This window comes from Corvus hawaiiensis, chromosome Z (assembly GCF_020740725.1).
Source record: "Corvus hawaiiensis isolate bCorHaw1 chromosome Z, bCorHaw1.pri.cur, whole genome shotgun sequence".
Taxonomy (NCBI): Eukaryota; Metazoa; Chordata; class Aves; order Passeriformes; family Corvidae; genus Corvus; species Corvus hawaiiensis.
The window spans coordinates 7,265,369-7,293,171 of NC_063255.1; the positions used below are offsets into that span (position 1 = coordinate 7,265,369).

At 38.5% G+C, this 27,803-nt stretch overlaps 1 protein-coding gene across 2 annotated transcripts in view; it reads left to right on the forward strand.

Annotated features, from left to right (window-relative positions):
• PLPP1 (phospholipid phosphatase 1) overlaps nt 1-27,803 on the forward strand; it is a 62,432-nt gene that overhangs the window by 27,650 nt on the left and 6,979 nt on the right. The window contains exons 2-4 of one of the 2 annotated variants that reach the window (XM_048290607.1): nt 478-629; nt 4,042-4,322; nt 20,111-20,168. In XM_048290607.1, coding sequence (XP_048146564.1) covers nt 478-629; nt 4,042-4,322; nt 20,111-20,168 — 491 coding nt within the window. The remainder of the gene's footprint in view (nt 1-477; nt 630-4,041; nt 4,323-20,110; nt 20,169-27,803) is intronic. The other variant, XM_048290606.1, reaches the window with a different exon arrangement.

Here is a 27,803-nt window from a genome sequence, read left to right on the forward strand (position 1 = left end):
CATATTCCCAAAAGCTCCCTCTGCACTTGCACTCCGTGAAAAGCACCTCCTTTTCTGCTTTCATGAAATGCAATTTATGCTCTTCTGACTTGTAAAGCTGTCCAGAGAAGGTGTACGGGGGCAACTGGTGCTCACTGGAATATAAAGAAATATTTGATAATTGTCCCAGTAGCAGCAGATTGAGCACCTCAGTGGTTGTCACTGAACTATTTACTCAGTCACAGTTTTGGCATGCTTCCACACTTCAAGTGCCACAAACATGGAGATGAGAAGAATCCTGCCCTGCTTTCCTTCATTCAGCAATCCTTCCTGGAAGCTAAAAAGTCAAGGCAGTAGGCATTGGCCAAGAGAAGTGCATAACCTTCTAACTTCCTGCATGCCCATTCCTCTTTATGCACTTCTTTTTGGAAATGCGGGGGTATAATCATCACCACTTTGTTTTGCTTTTGTAATGTATTTTGTATTCCTTTTTGCCAGCTGGCTTGCCTTTTGCAATTCTCAGTTCACGACGTATCCCCTTCCAGAGAGGCGTTTTCTGTAGTGATGAATCCATCCGGTATCCATACAAAGAGGACACCATTTCTTATAAGTTGTTAGCAGGAATAATTATTCCTTTCAGTGTAATTGTTGTAAGTTAAACTTTTCTTCATTGCTTTTGATTTCAGTGGGGGTGGGAGAGAGGGAGGAGGGCGATATATTAATATATATAGACTTACAAAACTATATTCTGTAAGATTTCTCAACCTTAAAATAATGTCCTTAGGGCAGGTGCTAAAGAAGTAGAAATGATGGTCTGGCAAGTGTAACTAAAACGTTTTCTTTAACTGAGGTCAAACAGCTAGAATTATAGAACAGAAGAAGAATGCCTTTGAACCTTAAAACTATGGTGGCTTAATTCTATACTTAGAGAGAGAAAAACTTCTTAGCATATTTGTTGAAAATAGCACTAATGTATTGGAAGTGACTGTCTCAAGTCTTTTTATTTTAGGACCTGCTACTTTCAGAATATCAGTGTGCATGACCTATTAAGTCAGCATTTTTTTATCTGCCACAAAATCTTCGGGAATACTTCTGTGTGTGGAAGTGTAACAACAGCCTATTTAAGAGAAAGATTGACTTCCAGTCAGATGTTACCAGAAACATAAATAGAATAAAAAGACTAAGTAGGTGTGGAGTTTTCCCCTGGATATTTCCCTGAAGGTCAGGATAAAGCTCTGGGCCCATTTGTATTTAAATTACTGCAGGGGCTCACTTTCATACTGCACCTAACCTGGCTGAAAAACAGGGTACTTTTCCTCTTTCCTCTTTGTCACACCAGATCAGTGAGCTGGACGGGTTGTCTCTGTGACTGTCAATTTGGGATCTCTCTCTGACCGCAGCTCCTAGCTCAGCTGAACTGTCTCAAGCATGTAGTGACTCTCTATCCCTAATACTTAATTGTATGCTGTCAGCTGAGCTAACCTAATAGCTTACTGTGTATGGACAAAAGTTGAGGTCCCACTATTACACTGTCTGTTGCCGCCTCTTGTGGCTTGTCTGAGCCGTGATCAGCTAGTGAAAATTCCGTAGCCTGGCAGAAAACAGCAGCTTTCCTTGACTACATATGGAGTGCAGATGGCTTCTAGAAGGATATGGGGGCAAAAAGTAGCTGGGACATGCCCTCATGAGTAGAGGGGACAGTTGGACCTCTTCAGTTAACCATTTCATGTCCTAAGTCTGATAGGACTGCACTTCAGTTCCTACAAAGGCCCTTCAACAGGGCCCTCAAGATCCCTGTCCAGATGTGCTAAAAAGCTTCAGCCTCCACTGATGGTTCTGTTGAGTGGCATCCAAGCTCATCAGAGCCACACTTTGAACAGAGTTAAAACTTTCTTATGCCAAATAAGATTTTTAGGCATATAAATATTTATCCAAGTATATTTAGGAGCCAGAAATGAAAATGGCTGAATTTTAGCACAGCTAAATGTAATCCTCAGTATTGACCAGCTGTTTCTTTGGGCTAATGGGTTTAAGCCAGGAGGAATATTATGATAATCAAACTCTGTGTTGCGCAGGGACTGCATGGATATTTATCTAGGTTCCAACATAAAGGTCAACTTGCAGCTCATGTTTGCTCTTGGGTGGAATTTTTTTTTTGCAGTGTAGAAATATGTTCTGAGAATTGAAACCATGACTTGCCTGGTTTCCCTCTTTTTGGAAAAGCTATTTCAAAATCTTACAGAAATGCTTCTGAAGCACATGAAATTTTTTGGGGGGGAGGGGTTGTGTGTTCTGTTAAATGGCAAGTGGTTTATGCTAAAGATCCTGCCTTTAAGATAAGACTTTTTTTTTTCCACCCTGTTACTACCTTTGGTAGTCAGTATTACCTGAGACCATCAGTGCTGGCTCACAACTGAAGTCCATATAGCTTATCTATTTTCTAGAGCAGTTAAAACAGTTGAGGGAGGAGGAACAAAACAGAGCATGGAAAGATTGATGTTTTGCCCTCAGTACGTGGCTACTGCCCATTTGCAGCTCAGGAACTTCCTGAGTCAGAAAAGGCTCCACTGAATATAGTTTTTTAATGGATGTATTCCCTTTGAATTAATCCAATCTCCATTTGAGCCTGTATGAATATTTAGCAAATGAAGTTTCTTTTGCAACATCAAGGACCATCTAAAAGATGGGAAAAGTTGGGAAACCAGGTTTTTCTGTCAAGATTGCTTCATAGTCAGATGGTAAAAGCAAATATTGGTGTCCTTTACTCAATGCTTAGTCAGATTATTGAAGATGAACATTCTTTGATGTCTGTCCAGTGTAGTAATTGCATAGACATCAACTAATTTTTTGTTGCCTCAACTGAGATAAGTGACCTCCTTGCAGGTTTTGCAGCAATGTTCTTTGAAAGGGATTCATTATTTACCCATGTCTATTTGTGCTCAACCATCTTCCTTAAGAGGTTACTTTCTGGATTAGGTGTCTATGTACTTTACTGAAGACTTTCTCAGCTTTAGTGCATGTTCTGGTATTTCTCTGCTTCAGTCCATGTTTGGGTATGGTGGAGGCTGTAAAACTAAAGTGTCACACACATCTGATGGTATTGTCTGTTAGCCTTCACGTGCGAAGCCTCTGACAAGCTGTCACTGGGTGGCAGTGTCTAAGTAATGGCTTCATTCACCAAAGTTCTGGTTTGCTGAGATTGGGGACCTGGCACTCTCAAGTGACAGATGGAGCCATAATTTTAATTTTTACATGATTTTTCAAGATAACTTTACATATATATGTCCAGTCCCCCACACATCTGATTATCTATATGAATTGATCTTTTCTGTACAGAATGGGACCATCTGGTTCAATATCCAAATTATCTGGAGTGAAGTTCTGTATTTGGCATAAGGAAATACTTCCTGCAAAAGATGAAGTTGCAAGAAAACAAAATTAGATCTGCTTTCTTGTCAACACTTGATACTTGTACCTTGGACATGTAGGGTGAAAAATCCTTAGAAAGACCTCCCTGTCTTCCCTACTCTCATTAGTTTTCTTTTCTCCCCGAAGGATTTAGTTTTCATGAGGAATAGGGAATTCCTTTGTTAAAATATATGGCCTTTCAGATCTGAATATGAAGTCTCAACCCTTCAGAATAGTTTCTGGCTTCATGAAAAACCTAACAAGCTTAGAAAAATTTTGCTCAGTAGAAGTTAGTTGAAGAAGACTCAATGTAAAATGAAGTTATACAGGAGAAAATGTTTCTAGTTAGGGCCATGCCAAGTAGTATCGTTAAATGTTATTCTGAGAAGGCTTTGTTTTAATAAGTATTCTGAAAATAATATGATTAAATTCAGCATGAAGTAGGGTAAAGTAAAAGGGTGTTTCTCTTCTGTGTGAAAGTGTTTATAATGTTTGGACATGGTTACTGCTGACTCTTGGAGAACTTAAATTTGCAGCTTAATGTTTATAAAAAACTAATTTCTGAAACTGTATGTCTGAGTATTAACAAGAATAGTGTGATATTTTTCTTTTAAAATTATTATCTTTAACTTGTTGTCCTTATTTCTCTTTCAGATAATCCTAGGAGAGACTCTCTCAGTCTTTTATAATAATTTGCACTCAAATTCATTTGTCAGAAATAACTACATAGCCACTATTTACAAAGCCATTGGGACCTTCATTTTTGGGGCAGCTGCTAGCCAGTCGTTGACAGACATTGCCAAGTACTCCATAGGTAGACTGCGTCCTCACTTCATTGCTGTGTGCCAGCCTGACTGGACACGGATCAACTGCAGCCTGGGCTACATTGAGAACTTCACTTGTCATGGAGACAAAGCAAAAATCAGTGAGGGAAGGTGAGTATGACTGACCTTGTACACTTGGTTGTGTAACATGTTTGTTAACTTGGGACAATGAGTTTGGTAATGGTGCTGCAGGTTTTGTGCTTCTCCTAGAATAAATTTATTGTAATTTTAAACCCTAAACCCTGTCTAGACAGTGGGGGTTTTTTCCCAATTTGTGAATGCCTAAGTGTGTGTTTGTTTCTGCTTCTTTAGAAAATGTGTGATTGTCTTTTTTTTTTTCAGTTTCAATTGGCTTTTATTCGTGTTTCTAAAATGTCTGCATCCCAATGAAGCGAACAATTTGAAATCTACTGTATAGATTGGATGTAGAATAGCAAAGGAAGTGTTTTCACCTTGGAATGAAAGTGATAAAAACTGCACATCTATATAAATATATGCAGGACTATTAAGAAAATTACTCTATTCGTTTTTCTCACTATTAAGAAGTTTTTAATCTTAAATACTTATCTGCCAGTTCAATTGCAGCAATATACTGTGGAAACAAGAATAAAGCATCTGACACTTCAAACTTCAGTCGTTGTGCCATAAACACTGTTTTGAGTGCTATTGGAAATATTAGAAGTATGTTCAGAATAATTTGAGTTGCTGGAGCTTTCTGCAACCTTACCTTTATAGAGACTCCTTGCCATTCTTTTTCCAGACATTCCATATACCCTCTTAGTTAGAACTTCTCTCTTAGTGTAGTTTTTAAGTAGATGTGTGTAGTTTTGCTCACTGTCCTCTGTGTTCCTTGACTCTTCTGGCACGTGTTCCCTATAATTTTCCAGTAGCATGTATGGTATTTTTCAGTAGCCATAGGAAAACGCTGTTGAAATGTGAATGGCTGTTGATGGTAGAGGAGCAAGTGCATGGATAGGCAGTAGAATAGTACGCTGGGTATGTGTGACAAGAGATTGGTGGCAGGGAATACAGGAGTGGCTTCTTTGAGAAGCTGCTGTGTCCCACAGAGCCAGTACCAGCCAGCTCCAACTCTTTAGTTTAACTTCTTCATGAGTCTAAAAATGTTTCTTAAGTGTAAAGAGGGGCATGGAGAAAATTTGAATTGGTCGTGATGACTGAAATGGTCCTGAAATAATCTTTCTGGGTTTCGGGGATGCTGAAAAACAAGAGTTAGCATATGCTTAAACAAAAAAATTTTTCTTGTACGAGAATAGTATGGGGGAGCAATGACGTAGTGATCACTTACCTTGTATTCTTCCCTGTGCTTTGACATCTCAGACTTCTATATTGGAAGCAAGATTTGTTTGTCATCTCTTAACTGATCAGCTGTTAGGTTTGTATTTCCAGCAACTGTGATGTTCCCCTTTTCTGTTGCTACTGTTTCCCCTAGAGAGTGATGTGAGAGGGCTCTCCTGTTTGGTCAGAGGTTGCCTTGAAGTATTCACTTGAGTGTGAGCTCACTTGTGGGGCTTATGCTCTCAATTAAGGTTTTGCATGCACAGGAAGATGTAAACCAAAAGCTAGTGAGTGGTCAAAGAAGTGTAGGATAGATTAAAGTGGGACATTGTCCTGTAGAGGTGTATGACCTGGATGCAGTAATCCAGTAAATCTTTCAGGGTTTCCGACGGAAACTTTCAATGATCTTGGGTCATGTGCCCACACAGAAGCCATATGCCTGAAGGCATTAACCTTTCAGTTAATAGCCCAGTAAGAGGAGAGTGGTGGATTGCAGGGAGTTTTTTCCGGGAAGCTGGAAGAGGTCAGTAGTCTCTCAAGATGTAATCCAGAGATGAATTTCTATATCAGTTGACAAAATTATTAGTGGCAAACCTACTACCATCTACTCTAATTTGCATAGATTAAATAGGCGGGTAGAAATGCAAAGAGAATGAAAACAGAACAATCATAGTGTTGCATGTAAAATCATATGTTCTGAACTGAACCTATTATTCCTGTATACTAGTAAAACTTGAGGTTGCATTTGAATATTTTTAAAGATTCATGCTTGAATGTACAGTCAGAAAGACAAATTTTTTTTTTTATTATTTCGTTGAAAATAATGAGAACAGTGTAAAAATCCATTGTGTGCTTCCATTATTCATATTGTATTTTCTGATTAGTTATCTCCTCCCTTCTCATTTCTTCTTACAATTTTTTACTAATCAAAAGCATAAAATAGTTTTGGTATGGAGCATCCCTGAGTACATCAGACTTCTTGTTTTGAAATAGAGTAAGAGTGTGTATGTGGAAGAGATGGATGTAAGGTGGAAGTTTCTAAAGGATACTTTGGAAGTGGTAGAGCAATTAGGTAATCAATCAGTGTTTCTATTTCCTCCTTAACAGTAAAACTGGAAGGGGAAACATTTGAAGTAGTTTATTTTTTCCCACATGAAGGTTAAGGAGTAAGCTGTGTAAGTTCTTTATAGTACTGGAATATGTAAGTTTGGTTCAAAATGGGTTCAAAACACCATTTGCAGGAACTTCTAGAAGACTAACCTCAAGAAAACAACCTGTGTTTCTAGAAGCCTGTAAGTTTTATGGTTGGAGGCAAACATATTGCATATTATGTTCCAGTACTGTTTTATGTAAATCTGATGTTTCTAATTCTTTGCATATGTCTACTCTGTTATAACATAGGGGCATGAGAGAAAGATAGTAATTAGTTTTTACTGTAGAGTGGCAAGAACAGTATTACAGTACATGCATGCTTAATCAGGAATATAGACCAATGGATTTAGGATTGATTGTCTAAATGAGTAAAGTGCCCATGAGTTATGGTTAGTTTCAGTAAGGTTTCACTTTCTAACCTGAGGTTAATAAGACAGGTCTTGCTGACTGAAGCATTTTGTTTGCTGTATATCGTGCTGAAAGCAGTCCTCCTCAGTTTTAAATGCCTTAGGTTCTCTTTGACAACTTTTGTAGTATGTTTGCACTTCCATTACTGGTGGCTCAGCAAAGCAGAGGATCACAAGCACAGTTGTGTGCTTCGTAAATCTTTCATATTTGTTGAAAGATGCATGTAAGAGTTGGCACATATACATCCAAGTTTGTCGCACTTGAAGATCTCTAAAATATGCATGCAATTCGCTGGTTATATAAAAAATTGCTAGTTAAATATTAACATTATAAACTACTTTTTTTCTGTACCTCTTTGTAAGGCAATCCTTTCTTCAGGCAGTGTTTGGCATTTATTTTAAGTTAGACACAGAATCTTGGAATGAGCTACTCAATGGCATTTCGCTGAGGTGAATGACTTGTACAGAAGTGCCATCACAAGCTTTTATGGAGTTGTTGCTAGGTTTGATGTCAGCTGGTTTTGTGTAGAGCTGTGCAGTATTCCTTCCCTCTGAATAAATATTAAGAGTAGTAACTCAATAAAGGTGCCTGACCTGTCTTGTTTTAGTTTCAGAAAAGTAAATTTGATATAGAAGCACAAGTTTAGTGCCTATGAATGAAGAGAGATCAAAGTCATGGTGTTCTCTTGTCACTGGTGCTTGCAATTAGCATGTCACTTTTAGTGTACTAGTATGTACTTTACTGTTGCTGAATTGCCTTTAAGGTACTTTTCTGAGCACCTATAAAGATAATGACTAGTCAGTTGGCTGTTTTGCCTTTCAAATAAGCAAAGCAGGACTCAGTAAAATAGGTAGGTGTGCCAGGCTATAACCCTGATAAAGTGGGGGTGTGAGTGAGCAGTGTTTACTAACCTATGATCTCTTTGGCTTTTGCAGCTTCCATTTCTGCACATCTTCCTTTTCTTCTGGCTTTCCACTGCGTACCTTTGCCTGGCTTTGAGTGGGTTGGCAAAATACCCAAATTCCTCAAGGAGAAGTAAGCAGATAGGACAGATGATGGCTTCTCCATTTGTTATTGGTAGCTAAGGCATATTTCCCAAACCTGTCTGCTCCAACCAGTTCATGGCAGATTGTTCATACATCCTGTTAGCTTTCCTGCATCCAAAAGACTGAACAGAAACCACAGATGTTCAGCAGCAGCAGCTCTGAATTAGTATTTCAGTGTTCCTCTGGTGAGTGTACTTTGCTGTAGTTGCTGGTGGTCTGAAATGAGTATTTAAACAGTGAGGCTTGAGTGTCCAGTAGAGTAACAAAGGAGAACATCAAGTGCTGCTCTTTTCCTTTAGTATATGAACACTTGACTGCCCTGGAATAGACTTATTTTTTACCATCTGGCAGAGGGGAAAAAAGACAAGTTTATAAGGTATTTGTTCAGATAAGCTGAAATATATTGTGCTTCAAGATTTCAGTGGTGACAGTGTGCCTTCCGGCTTTATCATTGGGATGTACCAAACCATGGTGTGGCAGTACTAACTGGTGGCTCCCAACTCATTTTGGCAAACAGGAATTGCGAATTCAACATTGGTTGCCTTTGTGTAGACAAGCATTTGTAATCTCTAGGAAGTAGGATCTGGAATCCGGAGGACACACTTGACGAGACCAGCCTGAACCTGGTAAAGGTCAGTGTTAGTTGTCATCTTAAGCAAAGGAGTATTTCCTATTGGTCGTAAAATCTGATCTCAAAAAAAAGTAAATGTGATTTAAATAAAAGTTCTGTCAATTTTTTTTTTTTGAGGAGGGTGAGAACTTAGTAATAATGGTAGGTGTTTCTCTCCAGTTTCGTTAAGTTCTTTCTACAAGCAAATAAAAACTAAAACAAAATCAAACACAACTCCCTAAGCCTTCCCAGCAAAAAAGCCAGTCAAAGTTGAACAAAAATTCTACAAAACCAACGAAGAATACCAAAACCAAACTTCTGGTTTAAGTAAGACTAATTCAAATATTCTTTCAATCACATGCAACATAAGTGTTATGTGTGACTGAAATACAAACAATGTAGCAGGTGCTACATAAAGCTTACAGTATTTTTAGAACTTAGTTTAGGATTGTGCTGTCACTTTGGGATGTGTATGTATATATATAATTTTATAAACTTGGCAGCACAAGCTGCACATTAAAGCCTTGTGTAAAGGTCAGGTGTATTGAATATGATACTATTTAAACTTATATTTTATCCACAAAATGTTAAAAATAAGTGTTGTAGCATGAAGTATGCTATACTCTTACTCAATGTCTGCTGAATAATTTCACAGGGACAGTAATATACTAGGGTATAATAACATTTTTCACTCATGCAAATGATGCCTTCCTAGAACTTCAAAGCTTTAAAGCATACTTCTTTTCATTTTCTGGATTTAAAATAATTTCCTGAAGTAATAATGTAGGAAAAATAAGTTTACAGTGTCTGTATTCAGTAAGGAATGAGAAACAGAAATTTGCTAATGCTGTGCTGAACTTACAACCCTTGAAAGCAAAAGGCTTTTATTTAACATGTTCTTCTTCTTGCATGTTCAGTGTACCTGATTTTCTGTTGTGCCATAGTGGGTATGTAGGTCTCAAACAGTTTAACTGGGACAAATCCTAACTTACTTAGTGGATACAAGTTTAATAATAAATTCAGATACCTGGTAATTGGGTTATAAAGCTATTCTTCATAGTTTTGTATTAACATGAAATACATATTTTTATACCAGTGATGGTGAAAACTATTTTTAAAATAACTTTAAAAAATGTCACTGGAAAAAGGATTAAATAATTTCAGGAAATAAATATGCTGGCTTCTCTTGCTTCTCATAAAATATCATTTTCTACCCTTTTGAGTATAGCTTTTGAGTCACCTCGCCCCCATTATTATTAATGTCCCCATCATCTTTAAGACTGTGGAGATCTTGTTACAGTGACTGACAAGAATGGGTTAAATATTTCATTAATGTGGAGGTAGCTGTTTCAACAAAGCCCTGTGAATACTGATCCATTTTTTTAACCATCTGAGGGACACCCTGGCTCCTTCACATGGCTGTTAAAAGGTATCTAGACAGCCTCATTATGGCATCATCTGCCTTCTTCAGCACCACTGGATGCATGTCTCATGGACTCATGGGCTTGTCTGGCTTTTACATAATCATGGTAAGATCTTCGGTGGCTGGATGGTGACTCTCATCTCTGAATTGTACAACTAAGCATGAAGACCTGGGAGGCTGAAAAGATCTTTCTACTTGCTGACCTTCTTTAACACATTCGCATTTTGTTTTTATGCTTCTCCAGCTGCACCTTATGATGAGTTAAAGGAGAAGGGTCAACATATGGTTTAATTTATTGAAACCTTCAATTCACTAACTTCTACTCTGAAGTTTATTTATTGAGCTCTCATTTAAGGTACAGATTTGGAGGCATTCCTGTCTCTTAAAACACGTACTGTTGAGGTATTGCTGTCTTGTTTTGGTTTTTCTTTTGAGATGCAAATATGAGGACTTTCTGTTACATTCATATATAAGATCTGGGTTTTTATAATTGCCAGATGTCCCTTTGTGATGGAATTTTACTGTGCTTTTGGACTGCAATTGAAAAATCTGGTTTGAATTTCAAACCTGGGTAATTGTTGGGTCCAGCTTTTGGGATTTTTAAAAAAAACAATAAAACTTAGTCTTCAGGAATGCAATTCCAAACCTTATTTCACATTTTTGAAACTGAAATATTGGTACTAGTTCCATAACAATGCAGTTTCAGTGTTGTATGAAGAGACAGTTCAGGTTTCTGTTTCTGAAAGTGGAGGGGGCAGTATTCATTAGAGGGAAAAGATGCATATAGGAAACATCTCACCCCCTAATTATTTCATGCTCTTTAAGAAAGCAGGGCAGTTATACACATTTAGCAATGATCTATACTTGTCATGTTAACCAAGCAGCCTTTTTATTCCAGGAGTGTAAAGTGCTTAAGTATCCTGCTCTTAGACATGGAACAGTTGCAGATGGGAGGCCGTAAGCGTAACATGTTGTTCCTCAGTCAATACACTGCAAAGCTGGGAATGGGAAGTAAGGGTCCAGATCTTTTCTGGTGAAGGATGTGAAAATATATGTCTAAACAGTCCTTTGAAAGACTAGCCCTTCATGCAAATAGTTTTAGGTATGGTAGCAAGTTTCTATGTGAGCAGTTAAGAGTGTGTGCATGCAGTACTTGTGTGCATATATACCATGTTTTGCTTAACCTCTGTTTCTGAACAAATAGAAGTAATGTGGGTGATCCGCAAATGAGTACTGGCAGTGGATGTACTTAAAGTGGTTGCATTAGCTGTCTCCTCTAGTATATATTATGAGGAATTTGCTTAAGACCTTTTGTAGCTGAAGTTTGAATCATGTTGTTAACCAATTCTGAGAACATTGTTTAATATTTCAGAACTTTAGAATGAAGCTGGAACAAAATCTTTATTTATTGTTCCCAAAAATCCATCTTTTCCCTTAATGGGATAAGTGAATATAAAGGAGGAACAGAGCAGTGGTATGAGTATTCAGAGGATGAACTGAATGCCAGCATATTCGTGTAGGTTGATAATGGCCTTTTAATGATGCTAAATTTGGTTGCAGTTTGCAGTACAGTTTCTTGTAAAGCTTGTTGCTTTAACATTGGGTAAACTAATTCTCCTCAGTACAAATTCTTGTACAGTGTAGTATTTTTTTCCCATTTGTAATTGTCCTGGGTATGTGTGAAAAGGCTCCTTAATCTACCTGCTTAGGCTTCCTGAGTTTACTAAAAATTTTTCTTAAATGCAGTATTTACTACATTTTAGCTGAGCAGTGCAGCTTTGTCACAATAATGCAATCACTAAAGTCTAAATATTTTTGTTAGATATTACTTTTTTTAGCTTCTTTTGCTGAGTGCAGATACTGGGGTGGGACCTAAAAGTTTAGAGTTCTGGGTTTGGAGCAACACTGAAGACCTCCTGACAAAGTAGATCCAGGAATACATCCAGGAAATTGGTCTTCCTAGGTTATTTGTCAGCTAACTAAGCATGTACATAGAAATTAAACCTTTAAACCTGAAGTGGTACATATTATGCCATATTGTAGAAGGCTGCTACTTCAGAGGCACTCTGTGCAGTCTGAGCTTTATTGGCCCCCAAAGCAGACTTTTACAGCTAGCAAGGATGTGTATGTGTGTGAAACACTTCCTTTTAAGTTAAATTTAACCTTGGATATTTGTAGCTCTCTAATTTCAGTCTGCCAGTTTTCTATTTGTGGTAACAAGCAGCTGTCAAGGTTCATAATTATAATTGTCATACTAATGTACATATTCATATTACAACTCAGATGTCTAAAGGGAAAAAATAGTTCCCTGCTTCAGTTGATGTATTGCTCCCATGCTGACTGCACTCAAAACAAGCTTTGCGTAGTCTGCCATTACTCAAAATGTAATCTTCAAAGGAAGTTTTTAGGAAGTTTGAGGCTGACTGTTTTGACCTTGATAATTTATTTCAAAACAATTGCCAAGGTGGTGCCCTTTACCAATCATCTGCCAGGAATTTGTCAGCTGTGTTCATAGCTGTTTTCTCAGGTTGTAGCCCTGCATGTGCTGTGAGTGCAGTTAAATCACTGAGCAGTTTCCAGTAGCAGGGCACCCATGCCACGCAGCTGGTATGGGACTAACCCATATAACTTTGTTTGAAGTTCAACCAAACTTTTGAAACGCTTATGTTGTCTGTTCTGTGTACCCCTTCAAAACTGTAACCGTGTTAAAACAAAAAACAACTACAAACCCACAAAACCTTTGCAAAACTTCCAGGGCTTATAAATTATTTACTTCTGTTTTAATGAATGCTTTTCTTTTCCCTTGTTTCATTAAATAGCAATTGGTTTGCTCTGTATTTTTTCAACTTAAGTCAAGAGACCGAACATTTGCTTAAATTTAACCTATCTCTATTAAATAACCTGTTTCTCCTTCTCCTTATCAGTCTCCCTGCCTGTCATTACTGGGAGTATTTCTAATAATGAAGTATTATTTTGCATTAAAATTACATGCCTTTTATAAAATGTACCAATATTCTATTTTGAAACTTCTTAAAGCTTTGTTGAAAACCAAACGGCATTTAATGATTCAAGCATAACTAAATGGATTACTTCTCATCTGGCAGTTTCCATCAGCATCATGAAATCAGAAATTTCTGATGTGTCAGACTTAATATGTGTTTACTAGAGGCATACTGGTATGCTGTGTATAGCACTGACTATTTCTTTTATGGAGCTTTCAACCTCTGAAGTGCTCTACACTACTGAAATTTCTATGTATAGGAGTTTTCATTGGAGGCTACTTTACTAGTTTTCACTTCTGAAAATATACATGCAAAAAAAAAAAACCCCAAAAATGGAACCAGCTTGGATACCAAAGCATTTGAAAGGAATGAAAGGCCACACATGTACTACTATTCAGATGGTGCAGCCTTTTCCTTAAACACTGCTTTCACCCATATGCCATTACTAGTATTCAGGATATACTTACAGTCCTAATGAAATTATTCATCACATCTGAGAAGTGGAGCTTAGTCAGGGCAACTACACATTATTTTACATGGAAGGAAAATAAGAGATGGTAGTGAATAAATGCCTTTAAATTTAAATATTTAAGCCTGGCAGTGCATGTTGAAATGGGGCTATACTTGATCTGGGAGCAAAAGGAGCTGCCATTGCAAAAGAAACTAACTGGTGGTGGGGAGAATTGAATCTGAAAGGTGAGCATGCTCTTATCAACTGAGATGCAGTTCTGCAATCTGGATCTTGTTTGTGATCTTACATCTCTTTTGCCCTACTGTGAATTGGACCTTTTGTCTAGTGATAGGTAACATTCATTTTCATGACTGATACTAAAACTCCTCCCCTTTAGTGGGTTGCAGACAAAGGTGGGCTTGAAATCTATTTCAGTAGCTTATCATGCTTAAGGTCATTGGAAATCAAAATACGTGCCTTGTGTTCAGTGCATCCTGAAATTTATTTGGAAGCTAGCTGTGGCCAACCAAGCAGGTAGATGCATCTTTTCATTCATAGGATTTCACTGGTTTGCAAAGCTTATATCTAAGGTAATAGGAGGACGAAGTCTCTTAAGATGAAACTTCGGGTGTGTATAACTGTACCAATCAAATAGTACTGGAGGAACAGGTATCCCCTGATCCCCTGAATGGTTCTCCCACTGCCACCTTTCCTTTTCCCCTTCAAAGATTAAAAGAATCTACTGAAGGATGTTCTGCACTCTTGCCAAGCACTTCTTGCTCAAAGCAGGTCCTTACAGAAGGAATAATACATAAATCCCTGATTTAATAGAGATTATAATTTTCTCTCTTCATTCCCCTTATGTAAACTAACATTACTGCCAATCAAAAAAGTATTATGTGGGTAAGTTATGCAGACATAATAAATGGAACAGGAACCCGTAATTTGATGCATGTGAGAACAAGCTACTAGTCTTTAGAAATGTTGGTTTGAGTACGCCTTGCCGCTCTTTTCAGTTTTACTCTTTTCCTGAGATGGGATACTAAGAAGAGAAGTAAACAAAGTCCTAATTTTTATTTTCTCCTCTATTGGAGGAGGCTAACTAGAAATGTAGTGGAAAGTTAAACTTTCCTTTTTTGCATTGAGTTAAATGGAATGATAAAATCAGAACTGATGAAAGATAACTTGTTTTGTAATGGTTTTGCAATGTGCATGAGGAAATTGCAGCATGCAATTTGGTTGACTTTGGAATATTGAAAACTCAAAATGTACATGTTTGTGTGTGGCATGAATGACAGGAGTTGGTAACTTCTTGCTCCCTAGGAAAAAGTTAAAAAAATTTGGAAGTTCCATGTGCAGGTTGACTGCTGCTTATTTAAAAAGGAAAAAACCAGTAGGAGTATGAATTTTTTTTTTTTATTACTGGTTATTTTGCAATCAAGTTTATTCCCCTGGTACCTGCTGATATAAACTTCAGCTGTCAGATGGAAAATAGCTAGCTTAAGTAGTCATTGCTCAGCTAGGTTGTTCCATCAGTGTGTAATACTTCTGTTTAAATAGAATTTACAGAATATCTGCACACTTGAATGTATCGTCAGTTAATTTCTTCAGTTCTCAGAGAGTAAAGAAACAAACACCCATCAAATCACACCAGCAGAGGCTTTATCCAACTTCATAATCTGGTCAGTCTAGCAGTGAAGACAGCCCTTGTAGTACCTAATGCTGAGTAAAACTACTTGATGTTGATCCTGAGCTTGGGAAGAAGTTACATTATACCCCTGTTTCTTGCATTGTCTGCAGCATTTGTTTCAAAGGCTGGTGGCTAGGAAGGTGGTTAGAAATTAGAAGATACCTATCTCTTCTTAGAACCTGTTAGGTTGGGTTTATGTCAGTAGGGTAAGCAGGGAAATTTAATTGTGTGCGATAGGCTGTAAAAGGAAAAATGTGGTAAGTCTGCAAAAACGTGGTCATGGTATTAAATCATGTGTATTAAATGTCAGCATTGGCAGTTTCCTCACTATCTGCCACTGCTTAAAGCAGAGCTGAGTGGATCCACCCTTCATCCCAGATATGATTAGAGAATTGTGCAAGATACTTGCTATTAAATGTTAGGTCTCGTGTTGAAAAACCTGTCAATAAAATTTTCCAGATGAGGATTACTGATTTGGAAAGACTGGCAGCATTTTCCTATGTGTAAGTGTATGGCTTTGTACTGAAGTGTGGGTATGATTACTAGCAGAGAAGGAAGAAAGTGGAGAAATTGGGAATGCTGTCTTTTGAAAGTGAGGTTCTGAGTAGTTCCTGGTATTGTTCAGTGGGTGAAGTGCTTGTGTATTTATTTAAACTTTCCTTCGCAATAATAACAAAAGTGCTTAATTTCGGAGTCCTCAAACCTCTTAGCCCACACTGATCATGCGAGTTGTAGCAGTGCAAGTCGTCCAGCACATAAGGAAAGAGTGGATCCTGGGAGAACAAGCTGATTGTTGAATACAGAGAAAATTGACTTTAAAGAATGTGGTGCTTAAGCATAGAACTAGGACTTTAGTAAACCATGGCACTGAAATACTAGGACTATTTCACTGACTTTTCATGTGGCTTGCTTGTCACAGGCGTTGGCTTACTCAACACAGGCATGCTGAGCTGCAGCACTCTGGCATTTATTCCCCTCCAGATCATGGAATGGGTAACACAAATGTCAGTGGAAGCTTTGAGTCAGTCTAGGAGAATCCAGGGAACTTGAAGATGGAAAGGACTTTCTGGCTAATCCAGTTGGGTGTATTTATTTGCTTTGATATGGGAGTGTGCATAATGTTTTGCTGAGATGCCTCTTTTTCTCCAAGGGGTCATTCCATAATTCTGTAGTTACTTTGGGAAGATTTCCTTGTCATTCAGCCTCTGCCAGGTTTATTGTGGCACCACAGGATGCCCTTTCTTGTGGCTTATCACTGTCATTTACTTCAATTTCTCACCATTTAATGTTCCACTGTACCATATGTGTTTAGCTGTTCTCTAGTCTTGTGTTTCCCAAGGCTATTAATTTCCTTGTCAGATTCCTGCACTTGTCTTACAGTTTCTGCACATTCAGGTGTTCATACTAAGACATTAAATGAAGACAAGACATCAAGCTTGTTTACTGAATTCCAGTGTGCAGTAATTCACTTAAGAAATCATTCACTCTACAAAATACTACCAAGCAGAACTTACTTCTTAAAACATGCTCTTTCTTGTAAGTCACAGTCCAAGAAAAAGGATCCTTTTATGTGCTGTGTGCTGTGTTCCATTTTTCTACTACGTGAAGAAACATGACCTTTCAGCTCTGCTCCCTAGGCTAAGCTGGCCTTGTGCATTGAAAGTAATAGAAGGTTCTCAGTGTCAAGTCCTGCAAGGCAATCTCTCTTAGTCTTGCTTATCTGGGCTTAGAAATCTTGGCTAAAATAACAAAGTGGTTGAGCTGATATGCTTTTTGTAGGGATTGTTTGTACTTTGATTATTTTTCCAGGTATTTTTTAAAAATGCAGACTTACAGTAATAAACCATAGTGATAAATTGTAGTCAATCTTATGGCAAGCTTTTTAAAAACTGTTGTCTTTACTTTTGTCTTTATTGGAAACCATGTGAAATTAATGGCAAAACTAAGTTTCAAGAAAGCTAAACAGCCCTTAAATTACCTTGTTTTAAGACGTTTTTATGATGTCCAGCTCTACTGTGTACATTGGAAACTAGGAGTATACTTTAGACCTCAACTGAGACCTGAAGCTGGTTTTATGTTACTAAAGGCATTCTTCTAACTTGGGAATAGTATATTGTCCAAATGGAAGTAATTAAAGGTTATGCTTTTTTCCTGTTAAAATGAAGCCCTGCTCCTGACATAGGAGGAGGTCTGTGAGGTAGGTATTGATGGACAGAAAGACATGGACCTTGAAAAGCTGGTTTTTTAATGTCAGAATTGGCCATTTTGGAAACAATCAGATCAAGATTTTGCACTTACCAGCTCTATTTCATGATACTTCAGTTTCACTGAATGTTCTAATACTATTTTGAAAAGGAAGTTTTGGAATCTGATGTGTGAATTCCTATTGGGACAATGTAGCCTTTCTTTCACTGGTGAAAGCTAGGGATTTGGAGAGTTGTCTGTACCATTTTACCGGCGGCTCATGGCAAACCAGGACTTGCAGTAGGATCACAAAGAAGCCTGGGCTGTACAAGTGTTTGGCTGGTCCGATAGACATGACATTCTCCTGGCTTTGGGAAGACATTATTTACATGCTGATGAATTGTTGGGAAACTTTTTCATTGTCAATCTTAGTGTTTGAAAGGATTATAAGATTTTTTTTTTTTTTAATGGCTGTTTTTAAAAGAGGTCTAGAGACAGCAGTATTGCCACAGAAATTTCACTGGGATCGCACAATGTGCAGGTTGGATCAGTACTTTATCCCAGTTGTATTTCCAGCAATACTTCAGGTGCTAAGCACAATATTTTCAGTCATGTACAGCATGACTGTAAGCATGTACTTACTTATGCCTGATAAGCATGCATTCAAAATTCATAATCTTCAACCTGAAACAAGGCATTCTTAAAGTTACCTTAGGCCAATACTTCCCTGAAACAAAAAAGACCAGTAGTCAACAATGCTTTTAAAAGGGTAAAGGAATTCCAAAATAAACTTAAAGAATGGTATTTTTTTCCTTTTATCACTTACTTGTCTTCTAAACTCCTTCAGTTGGCAGTGGGTTGCTTTCAACAATTGTGGGAAATGTCATCTTATGGCCAACAGGAACAGCTCCAGAGCTATTGGATAAAATATTGTCATTGGAGCCAGGAATTCCTTATTCTGCATCTTCTGTAGAACAGCATACTTTGCGTTCTGAGATAACATGTTTGAAGGGCAGGGCTCTTCAAGACGCTTGTTGATTTGTTTTCCTAGTGGACTTCTGCCCAGAAATGTTAAGTGTTAGAGTACAAGAGTGGAAAAGGAATGTCTAGCTACAGTGTAATCTTAATGGTTTTGAACTTTAAACATCTGAAGATAGTACATTGTCAATGAAGTTCTTCTTTTTAAGAAGTTAATTGGAAAATATCAGTTGGTGAAACTGATTCTTATTTCAGAATGCTTATTTAGTACCTCTGAAACCAAAAGCTATTGCCAGTGTTTTAAATCAACCATAAACCAAAATCTCTAAAACCTCTGGAATAAACCTATCTAGGCTTTTTCTGATGCAGTTTCTAAATGTTATATGTGCAAATTATTTCAGGAAGTTTTGCAGTTTCACTTGTGCACGAGACTGTTTCATTGCCTTGTTTGTGGCATTTGAGTACGGTGTGTTTAACCTTATCTTGCTGTACGTCAGAGCTGCCTTCATTACTCCTAGTCCAAAGAGGAGAAATGTATTTGACCAGGAATTTCCCTGGCCTCGGGGTCTCTGCCTGGCAGAGGCAGCAAAACAAGGAACCTGCTGGATATGGTAAAGGTCAGTCTGGTGAGCTATGAAACTTTATTAAGCTGGCCTCGTTTGTGTATGCCACACTGCTGAGGGAGGAGTGTTCTGTTTGTGTAGTTAAATTGCATGGAGACCTGGCTGGTGGCCTGTGAAGTAGCACTGTTACAAGGCTCTGTGCACAAAATGGAAAAAAGGAATTCTTTCATCTCCCCGCTTAAGACTAAATTAGAAGTATCTTTCCATTTTGCCTTCTCTTCTGGAAGAGGTGGGTGGCATTTATTTTATAGCTGTGGCTCCTCACAAAACCAGCTATGAAGGGGAGGACCTAGCCAAAGGAATCCTGGACTGTCAGTGTCAACTGTCAAGTCCCTTCAGCCTGGACCTGATAGAAGCCTTTGGGAATTGAAGACAGTGTTGACACTTTAAATGAGACCACCAAGTATGAATACCTTTTAAAAATATTAGATGAGGTGTTATCTTTTGTAGTTGGCTAGCTAATAAACGGCATTCCTGCCTTTCCCCCTACCCTTCAGTGATAAATGATCAGGGTCTTTGTGAATCATACATTTTACAAAGGTATGTACATATGTAATATAAACTACTAGATATGAGTTGTTAACTACTGCCTCTTGATGGGGACTAAATGCAAGTAATTGGTTTGGGATGATTAATGTAATTTGTATTCATACATGTACTATAAGACAAGAAATTTTAAGAAGTAATTATATTTAAAGTATTCTGGCATTTGTCAAGATGAACTATTAAAGGACACTTGATTTGTCTCTTTGAAGATGTGTTCCCTTGCTGTTCAAACTTCAGTCAAAGGTCTAGTAGTTACTGCTTGATGTGGAGATCAACTTAACTCTGGTAAAGGATAACTACTAAGTAGTGAAGTCTGTACTGTTTGTCAAAAGCTGTTTTCAGATGTGTGTAATGTGCCTAGAGAGCCTCCTTGAAGAGTAGTATGGACATGTTTGCATTTTACCAGTTCACTTGTATAATATAGATTAGTATCACTGCAGACTGAATGTTGTAAAAGAAAACTGATGATGTCTGATCTTTTCTCTTCCAGACTATCATTTTATTCTGGCCATTCTTCATTCTCCATGTACTGCATGCTCTTCTTAGCAGTAAGTATGCTCTTTCCATCTAAGTGGCAACAAAAGATCTGTTAGCTACCCAGTACAAAAATTGAATACTTACTTGGCTGCTCTGCAGGAGGGACATTGCTTTTGTAGGATGCTTGTCTGGTACAGGTAAAGAGGACTTGTAAGGGTGGTGATACTGGGACAAGAAGTAGAATGATGTTCAGTATGCCTAAGAATACTTAATATGGTACTTCACTTGTGTGTCGTGTCTAAAATGAACCTAGTGACAAGTGGGTTTTGAAAAGAAGATGCTACTTAAATTTAGTTACATTTAAAGTATCATAAACCTTATAAAATGTATAAGGTTTATAATAGTTTAAATTTATAAGCCTTATAAAAAGCCATAATAAAATATGTCTGATTTAATGAAATGTGCAAAGCCTATTTTAAAATAAAGCAAACAAGACCCTTAAACACTGATCAATTGCAGCTGGGCCCATAAGCACAAAACAGCAGATCAACTTGAATTTTCAAATTCCTTTCTATGTTTCCCTATTTTTTAGGGACAGAGAGGAAAGAGTGAGGAAAGCAAGGGGACAGTAAATATTAGTGGTAAGATCAGTTTGGAAATGCTTCAGTTGCAGATTAATATATTTTAGTTGAAATTGTTCCAAGTCATCTAGGACAAATTATTTTCACTCTTAGCATAAGCTTTGTAACATGAAAGACTGATTTTGTTGTTCTCCTGCTAAGTAGTAACACAGAAGACATTAACAACTTTATGGAATTTTGTTGTTAATGTAGTTGTAATATTAAGCTCTAGTAGTGGACATAAGTTGCTAACACATGTACATTCCACGATCTTTACAGACCTCAATTTGCTTTCTTGTCTTGGTTGCATTTTTAATTTTTTCACTCTCTTGGCAATAGTATAACATCCACAGTGAGTGGACTGATTGTTCAAACTAATCAAAAAGCCCTACAACTACACACACACAAAAGGGGTGACTCTTCAGTATGATGTAGGTATTTTTTTAGCTTTATTTTAAAATAAAGCTGTTTCAGAAGCTTTGTGTTGAGTTTTGGTCTGTCATGCAGGTTTTTTATGGCTAAACCTGTTTGGTTCCTCTCCCCTGCTTACTGGTCTTATCTAACGTAAATACAAAGAGTTCATAAAAGCTTTATGTCCTGGGTTTGACTAGAATATGGTATGACTTCCTGTCAGCTGTTTGGGTTTTTGAAAATAAGTAATACAGTGTCTTTGCTCATTATGACTGGCTGTCTCCAAAATTTTATGGGTCCACTTCTAATAGCACTTCAAACCCAAACCTACTCTTTCCATAGTACAGTGAAGCAATTACTGCTATACAGAGAGTACCCTAATACAGATTTGCCCCTCTGGGCTCAGTCAGACCCTTCTCATCCAACATCTTCTCATGTGGTTTTGTTGAGCAACATGATAATGTGATATTGACACCTCACACAAGGACAGACCTAGAGATAAGAAAAACCTTGGTGTAGTGTGTAGCAATATGTATTGTTTGTAATTTAGACTGACTGGATTACAGTCATCTGTCAGGGATCTGAAGCTACCTGAGCTTTTACCTCTGTCCCATGTGTGTAAGGAGCATTCTGCTGCAGCCTGGGTGAACGGTGGGGGTCAGAAGGAATTCTCAACTCAATAACTGAATAAAAGGTAATAGGTCACACTAGATAATACAACTCTCTAGATGAACACAAGATAGTAGAATATGTCCTGAACAGACTCAACTTGAAACCTTGTTTAGCTAACCTACTAGGCTTGGAAAAAATTCAGCCTTTGGCAAGAAAGTAAAGAATTCTTTATTTTGAAGTTACTAACTTCATGTGGCTTGAATAATGCTTTCTGGAGTGCCTGTAGCATATTTTTTGAATCCATGCAAAAGAGCTTGTCTGGAAAGTTCTTGAAGATGAAATTATGAACCTTAGCTGTCTTAGGGCTTTGTGTGTATGAGTTTCATTCTTGGCAACCTCCTGCATGGACAGGTGGCAAGTCAAGTGCAAATCAAACACCTCCTATGCAAGCCACTTCAAAATACCGTAAATCCTGGCCTTGTGTCTGTCCTGGTTCAGACACTTGCTGTGCTCAGAGCCGTCCTTGTGTTCATTCAGTTCTGTAGTAACTGCAAAACATGGCTTTGCTTAGTAGCATACTCAGACTAGAGGGGTACAAATGCCTTTAACTCTTCTATGACAACATTTGAAGTGTTTCATTGGAGATCAGTTTGTTTTTCTATAATTAGTCACTGAGTTCCCAGAGCCCCGTGTATTCCTGCACCCGTTTCTTGTCTCTGGCTGAGCTATATTTCCCAGTAAAAATAAGAGGCTTTGTGGAGATTAGACTTCTACTTCCTTCTGTCCAATAATAAAATTAATCATCTAGAAACTGCCATGAAGCCATTGTAGGGACACCTGAAGAAGGTTAATGGCTCCTGTGTGGTATGTTTTTGTCTTGCTGATTAACACAGCCTTACCGCATACCAAGAACCCAAATTGAGTGCAGATGTCTTCAAAAAGACAGCTAGTGAAGGAAGGTGAGGAAAAGACACACACACATGCTTGCCCGCACGGCAGAGTGCTGCTTCTGGCTCCAAGCCAAACCTGTGGCCCTTGATGGCTTGTTCTTTTGCTGAACTCTGATGTTGGCTTCATCTGCGCCCTGCACATGTCTTGCAGCCACAGGCTGAGTCATCAGCAGGACAGGCTGTTAACATGTGGCATTACTCAGAGGCAGTGTTAATCATAACCAGACACTAGCATGCTGCTTTCTGGAGAGGCTGGAGGAGTCTGGTGTGTGTGTGTGTGTAGTGAAGAAAGTGTGCTCTTAAATGTTACCTGCTGAATGCATGTGCTGTGTCAGGTGAATCCATGACTCTGTAGACAGCCAGTCCTGGGAGGAACATCTGAGGGAGGTGGGAGTTCAGCCTGAAGAAAAGGAGGCTCAGGGGTGACTTTATCACTCTCTACAACTGCCTGAAAGGAGGCTGTAGCCAGATGGGGGTTGGTCTCTTCTCCTAGGCAGCAAGCAATAGGATGAGAGTAAATGGCCTCAAGTTGTGCCAAGGGAGGTTTAGGTTGGATATTGGGAAAAGCTGCTTCTTGGAAAGGATTGTCAGGTATTGGACCAGGCTACCCCAGGGAAGTGGTGGAATTGCCATCCCTGGAGGTAGTTAAAAGATGTGTGGGAGTGGCAGCTGGGGACATAGATGAGTGGTGGACTTGGCAGTGCTGAGTTAACAGTTGAACTCGAATGATCTCAAGGGTGTTTTCCAACCTAAACAATTCTGTGATTCTATGGCATTTTTTACTTGGCAGCCGTTTGGATTACTTCAAGAGTCTGAATTATGCTGAGAAGTATTCCTTTCTTCTGCTTACAGGAGATTGCCAAAATTATCTGAGTCCTGACTGCATGGCTTTGCTGGTTTCAGGAGAAAAAACTGCAATTTTCAACATAATCCTGTGCTGCATGTCCCATCTCATAGCAGGGGCCACACACGGAAACACCATTCACTGTATTAGTCATCAAATTCTCTACCTTAACTGTTTTTTGCATGGGAATGTTAAATAGTTATATTATCCATCTGTTTAAATAAGCAGCAGTATACATCACTTGTTCTCGCACCACAGAGATCATTGCACCTGTAAAAAAGCTGTTGTGTCTAGCTAGACAAGTTCAAAGCTTGGGTTTTCAGCCCAGTTCCAGGTAAAAGTTACAGTTTCCTATATTTTCTAACTTGTTGGTACATAAAATGAGTGAAGCCCCAGAAAAAAAACTGCTTGCAGACTGTCAGTCTAGGAAGCTATGGTGGAGAGTGTATTTTGAGACTCATTTGGCAGAGCTAGATGGGTTAGTTAGGGTCCAAGCAGAGCTGTTATCTCTGGGATAAGAGCTTCTGCCAACAGCAGCTTTGTGTGGAAACTAGATGGAGTTTGACCGCAACAGTATGTGGGAACCCAGTGACCTAATAACAGATGCTGGATCCTGAATTGTCTCTTTTGTCCTCTCCCCATGATGTTCCTTTTTTTCATAGTTAAACAGCTGGCATGGCCTCTCCTGTACCAACAAAACTATTTAATCTTGGCTTGGAGAATGGGAGGGCAAGTGTAGTGGAACACTTCTCCTAGCTGTGTCTCCATGTGATAAAACTAGCCCCTTGCCCCTGGAGGGGGAGATGCTGCAGGTAGTTTTTGCTTTGGCTTTTCCATCTAAGTATGTTAAAAAGCTGTTGTAAATTAAAATGCCAAATGCATGCTGCCATCAGTAGCAAGAAAGATCCACCACAACTGTTGGCAGTTGGCAGAAATGGGTGTGGCCCTGAGGATTATGTTGCTGTAACAGAATCAGTCTTGGCTGTAGCTGGCCTGGGCACTTTCCTGCTGGCCCCTATCCCAGGATGAAGAATAGGGCTGCACAAACACAACCAAGAGGCACTGCTATTCTGGGGATGGCAACGTGTTTGTGCTGCTTAGACTTGGGATGAAAAGGGATGATGAGTGTTGCACAATGTAACTTGAGTGGCTCTCCTACAAGCCATTGGGAACATTTTATGTATCCAAGGACACACGGAATTACGGATGAGAACTGGTGTTTCAGTGGCCGGGATTGACAGCGTTCTTTTGCAGAGAGATCATAGGATAGTGAAAGCAGGCTTTAGGCTGCTTTTGGTATTCATGCTCCCAAATGTGCCAGTCAAGCTCTGGTCTCAAACTCTGATTTTAATTGTTTATGTTGGGATTGGAGGTTGAGTGAAACAGTACTCAAACAACAGTCTTTAACACAGTATTTTAGGTATGTCTGTTTACACAGCACCTATTTCTTCATGTTCCCAAATGCTATTGACTAGAGCTACAGAACAGTCTTTAATGTGTTCCTGCCCACATGAAAGTTGAGGACTACTGGTCTTCTAAAACTAATGAAAAGACATTTGTTACTGAAAATGCTTTGTTTGGCTGTAGCTGTGTGTAGTATCAAGTATATTACTTTCAGCAGAGCTAAAAACATACAGGGTAACTGGTCATGCTGCACGGCTCAAGTATGGAAGCACTTGCACTTCTGTTTGTATGTGCTCCTCGTATTCTTTTAACATTGGTATTTAGACTTTTTATAGTAAGCAAACAAGAAAAATGATTTCTCTGTGGTTTGCTTGGAAGTTAGGGCCAGCAGTAGTAATGCCAGTATTACAAACTGGCTCCTGTAGGACTGAACTGAAAGCAATAGGCTGCAGTGCTTTACTTCTTCTAGTAAAGGTTAAAATACTAATTTCAAGGGGTTTTTCCATCAGAAAAGAGGTAAGTGTTGTATTCCAATTTGCAATGGAATAAAATGTTCTTATTGTTTATCCTGCTCTATGGTAAAAATTGTCAAAGTGAAATTATTTTGGCAATGTACTGCCAAGTTGAAGCAGGAGGATTAAAACCCAAAAAACCCATTGCCCATTGGACAAGTAGTATTTGTTTAGGACAGATTGATAATACTTTTGATATTGAATTGAAAGTCGAGCTGTTATTAGTAACAATGGGGACTTTATCCCCATTGCTTAGGAGGCAGCTCTTGCACATCAATTGCCTTTGGCAACAGTGCGCAGCTATCTTAAAGAGCCCAGACTGGGAGATATTCTGCCTTTTCTCCCTAGTTCATTTCCCTCCCCACCCCCCAGTTCAGCTCTCCAATAGATCAGTTCCTTGTAGGGCTGTTCAAACATCAGAGCTGACACAGGGGAATCAGATATGCTCGGAACAATATGGATCTGCCATCTGTTTGAAAAGCAGCTTTGATATACTCCCACATTGGAGTAACTTCAGACCTATATTCTTTTCCTTACTGGAAGGGGAAGAACTAATTCTGGACAATTGCTTCTTTCTTTCTTTATTTTCTGCCCAATCAAAATAAAAATAAAGGACATCTAATAATGCAGATTTACCAGGGATCATAAATATGTATTTAAGAAAAGGAGGTGATCTCATTAAAAAGGCAAAATTCATTGACAGACATGGAAGTCTTAAGTTGCTTTTTTATTATTATTTTAAATATTTTTTTGAGAAGCCCAGCTCATGAGTGACTCATTAATTCTTCTACAGCTCTGTATTCCTTTCATAATACAGTTTTCTGTTTGGATGTGAACCTGCTGTGCTTAAAAGTACATGGGAGAGACATTATCCATATTTCTGGTTTGCAGGCAGTGTCTTGTTGGCTGATGCCTATATCTCTGTATTTATCCATAGATACAGTGCTTCCAGGTATAAAATAAGCTGTTGCACTTGTATGTAATATTTGCATAAATGTAAGATTGTATATGACAGGTTATTTCTCAGCACATCTTGTGGCTCTTTTGTGCTCAGAGCTGCAATTTTTAAACTGTTTACTGGATTTATTTCCTTGAATTCCAGAGCTTGTCCTAGCTGAAATATGATGAATAACTTTTATACATAGCTATTTGGGTAATAGCATTTATACAAACAAGTTTTCATATGACAGGATCTCTCAAGTTTCCCATAACAAGCAGAAAGGGAAGAGCTATTCTGCAAACACTTACAGATGTAAGAGAAAGCTTAAAAAATCTCTGAAGGGAGCCTTTCTCTCTGCTGTTGCCTAGTCTGAGCAGGGCAGAGGTGTCTGGATTGTTGAACGGGACCGGAACAGGGATGGCAGATCACTTACCTGTGTAAACATTGTTTTCAGTTGTTTTATAACATTATGCAAGAATCTAGCCTGAATGTCTCAGCTTGCTCATTCTCTTGGAGGATCATATTTTCATATTTTAATATTTTTTGCTTTTATCAAAGATGCAAACTGTGCCTTGTGCAAGTGTGTAGTACTGTGGCTACTGCACTGCCCTCTCCTCAAGGAAAGGCAACAGTGTGTATTTACTGGAGTTGAAGGGTGAATAGTTACTTTGGCACTCTATGCATCTGCCCAACTTCCTAATGGAAGACTTTACGGTCTTAGGAGAGGGGGTGTTGTCTCCTGTAAGGATGTCCTTGGGATATCTGTAGAAATGGAATTTTCCTATTTTACAGATGTGCCTGGATTCTCAGCTGTTAATGCCTAATCCCAGGTCTCCTGAAAAATTTTGCCCCGTCTTTTCGTATTAGTTATGCAAAGACTGTTTTTTCTGAAGACTTCAAAGCACTGGTGCCTCCTGTGCTTTCCTTTCCTTCCACCCCTGCCTCATTAACAAAACCACGTATACACAGTAGCTCCATAACTACTCCCTCCACCTCTGAAATCCCAAAGCAAACCACATACTTGTATACATGGACTTGAGTGTGCTTAAGCATTCCTAATTCAGAGCTTCTTGGTTTGGAAGAATCCTTATGGTTTGTGGCTCTTGGGACTTTTTGGGTCAGCAGACTTGCTTTGAAGTATGAGCTTTCCTAACGGTAGCCAATAATGGATCCAAATACGAACTATAACCACAGCAGTATTTTGTGCCTCCTAGAACAGTAATGCCATAGGGCTCTTCCTTAGTGCTCCAGCAGATATCATAAACCAAAGTAAAACATGACTAATGGTAAATGCTAAGCTAAGTAAAGTAAATGCCACTTGCTTGCTTCTAAAACTTGTATTGACTACTAAGGTCTCTCAAAGTAGGGATTTATTTCATGAGAACTGACTTTTCTGCACCTTTGTTTCATCTC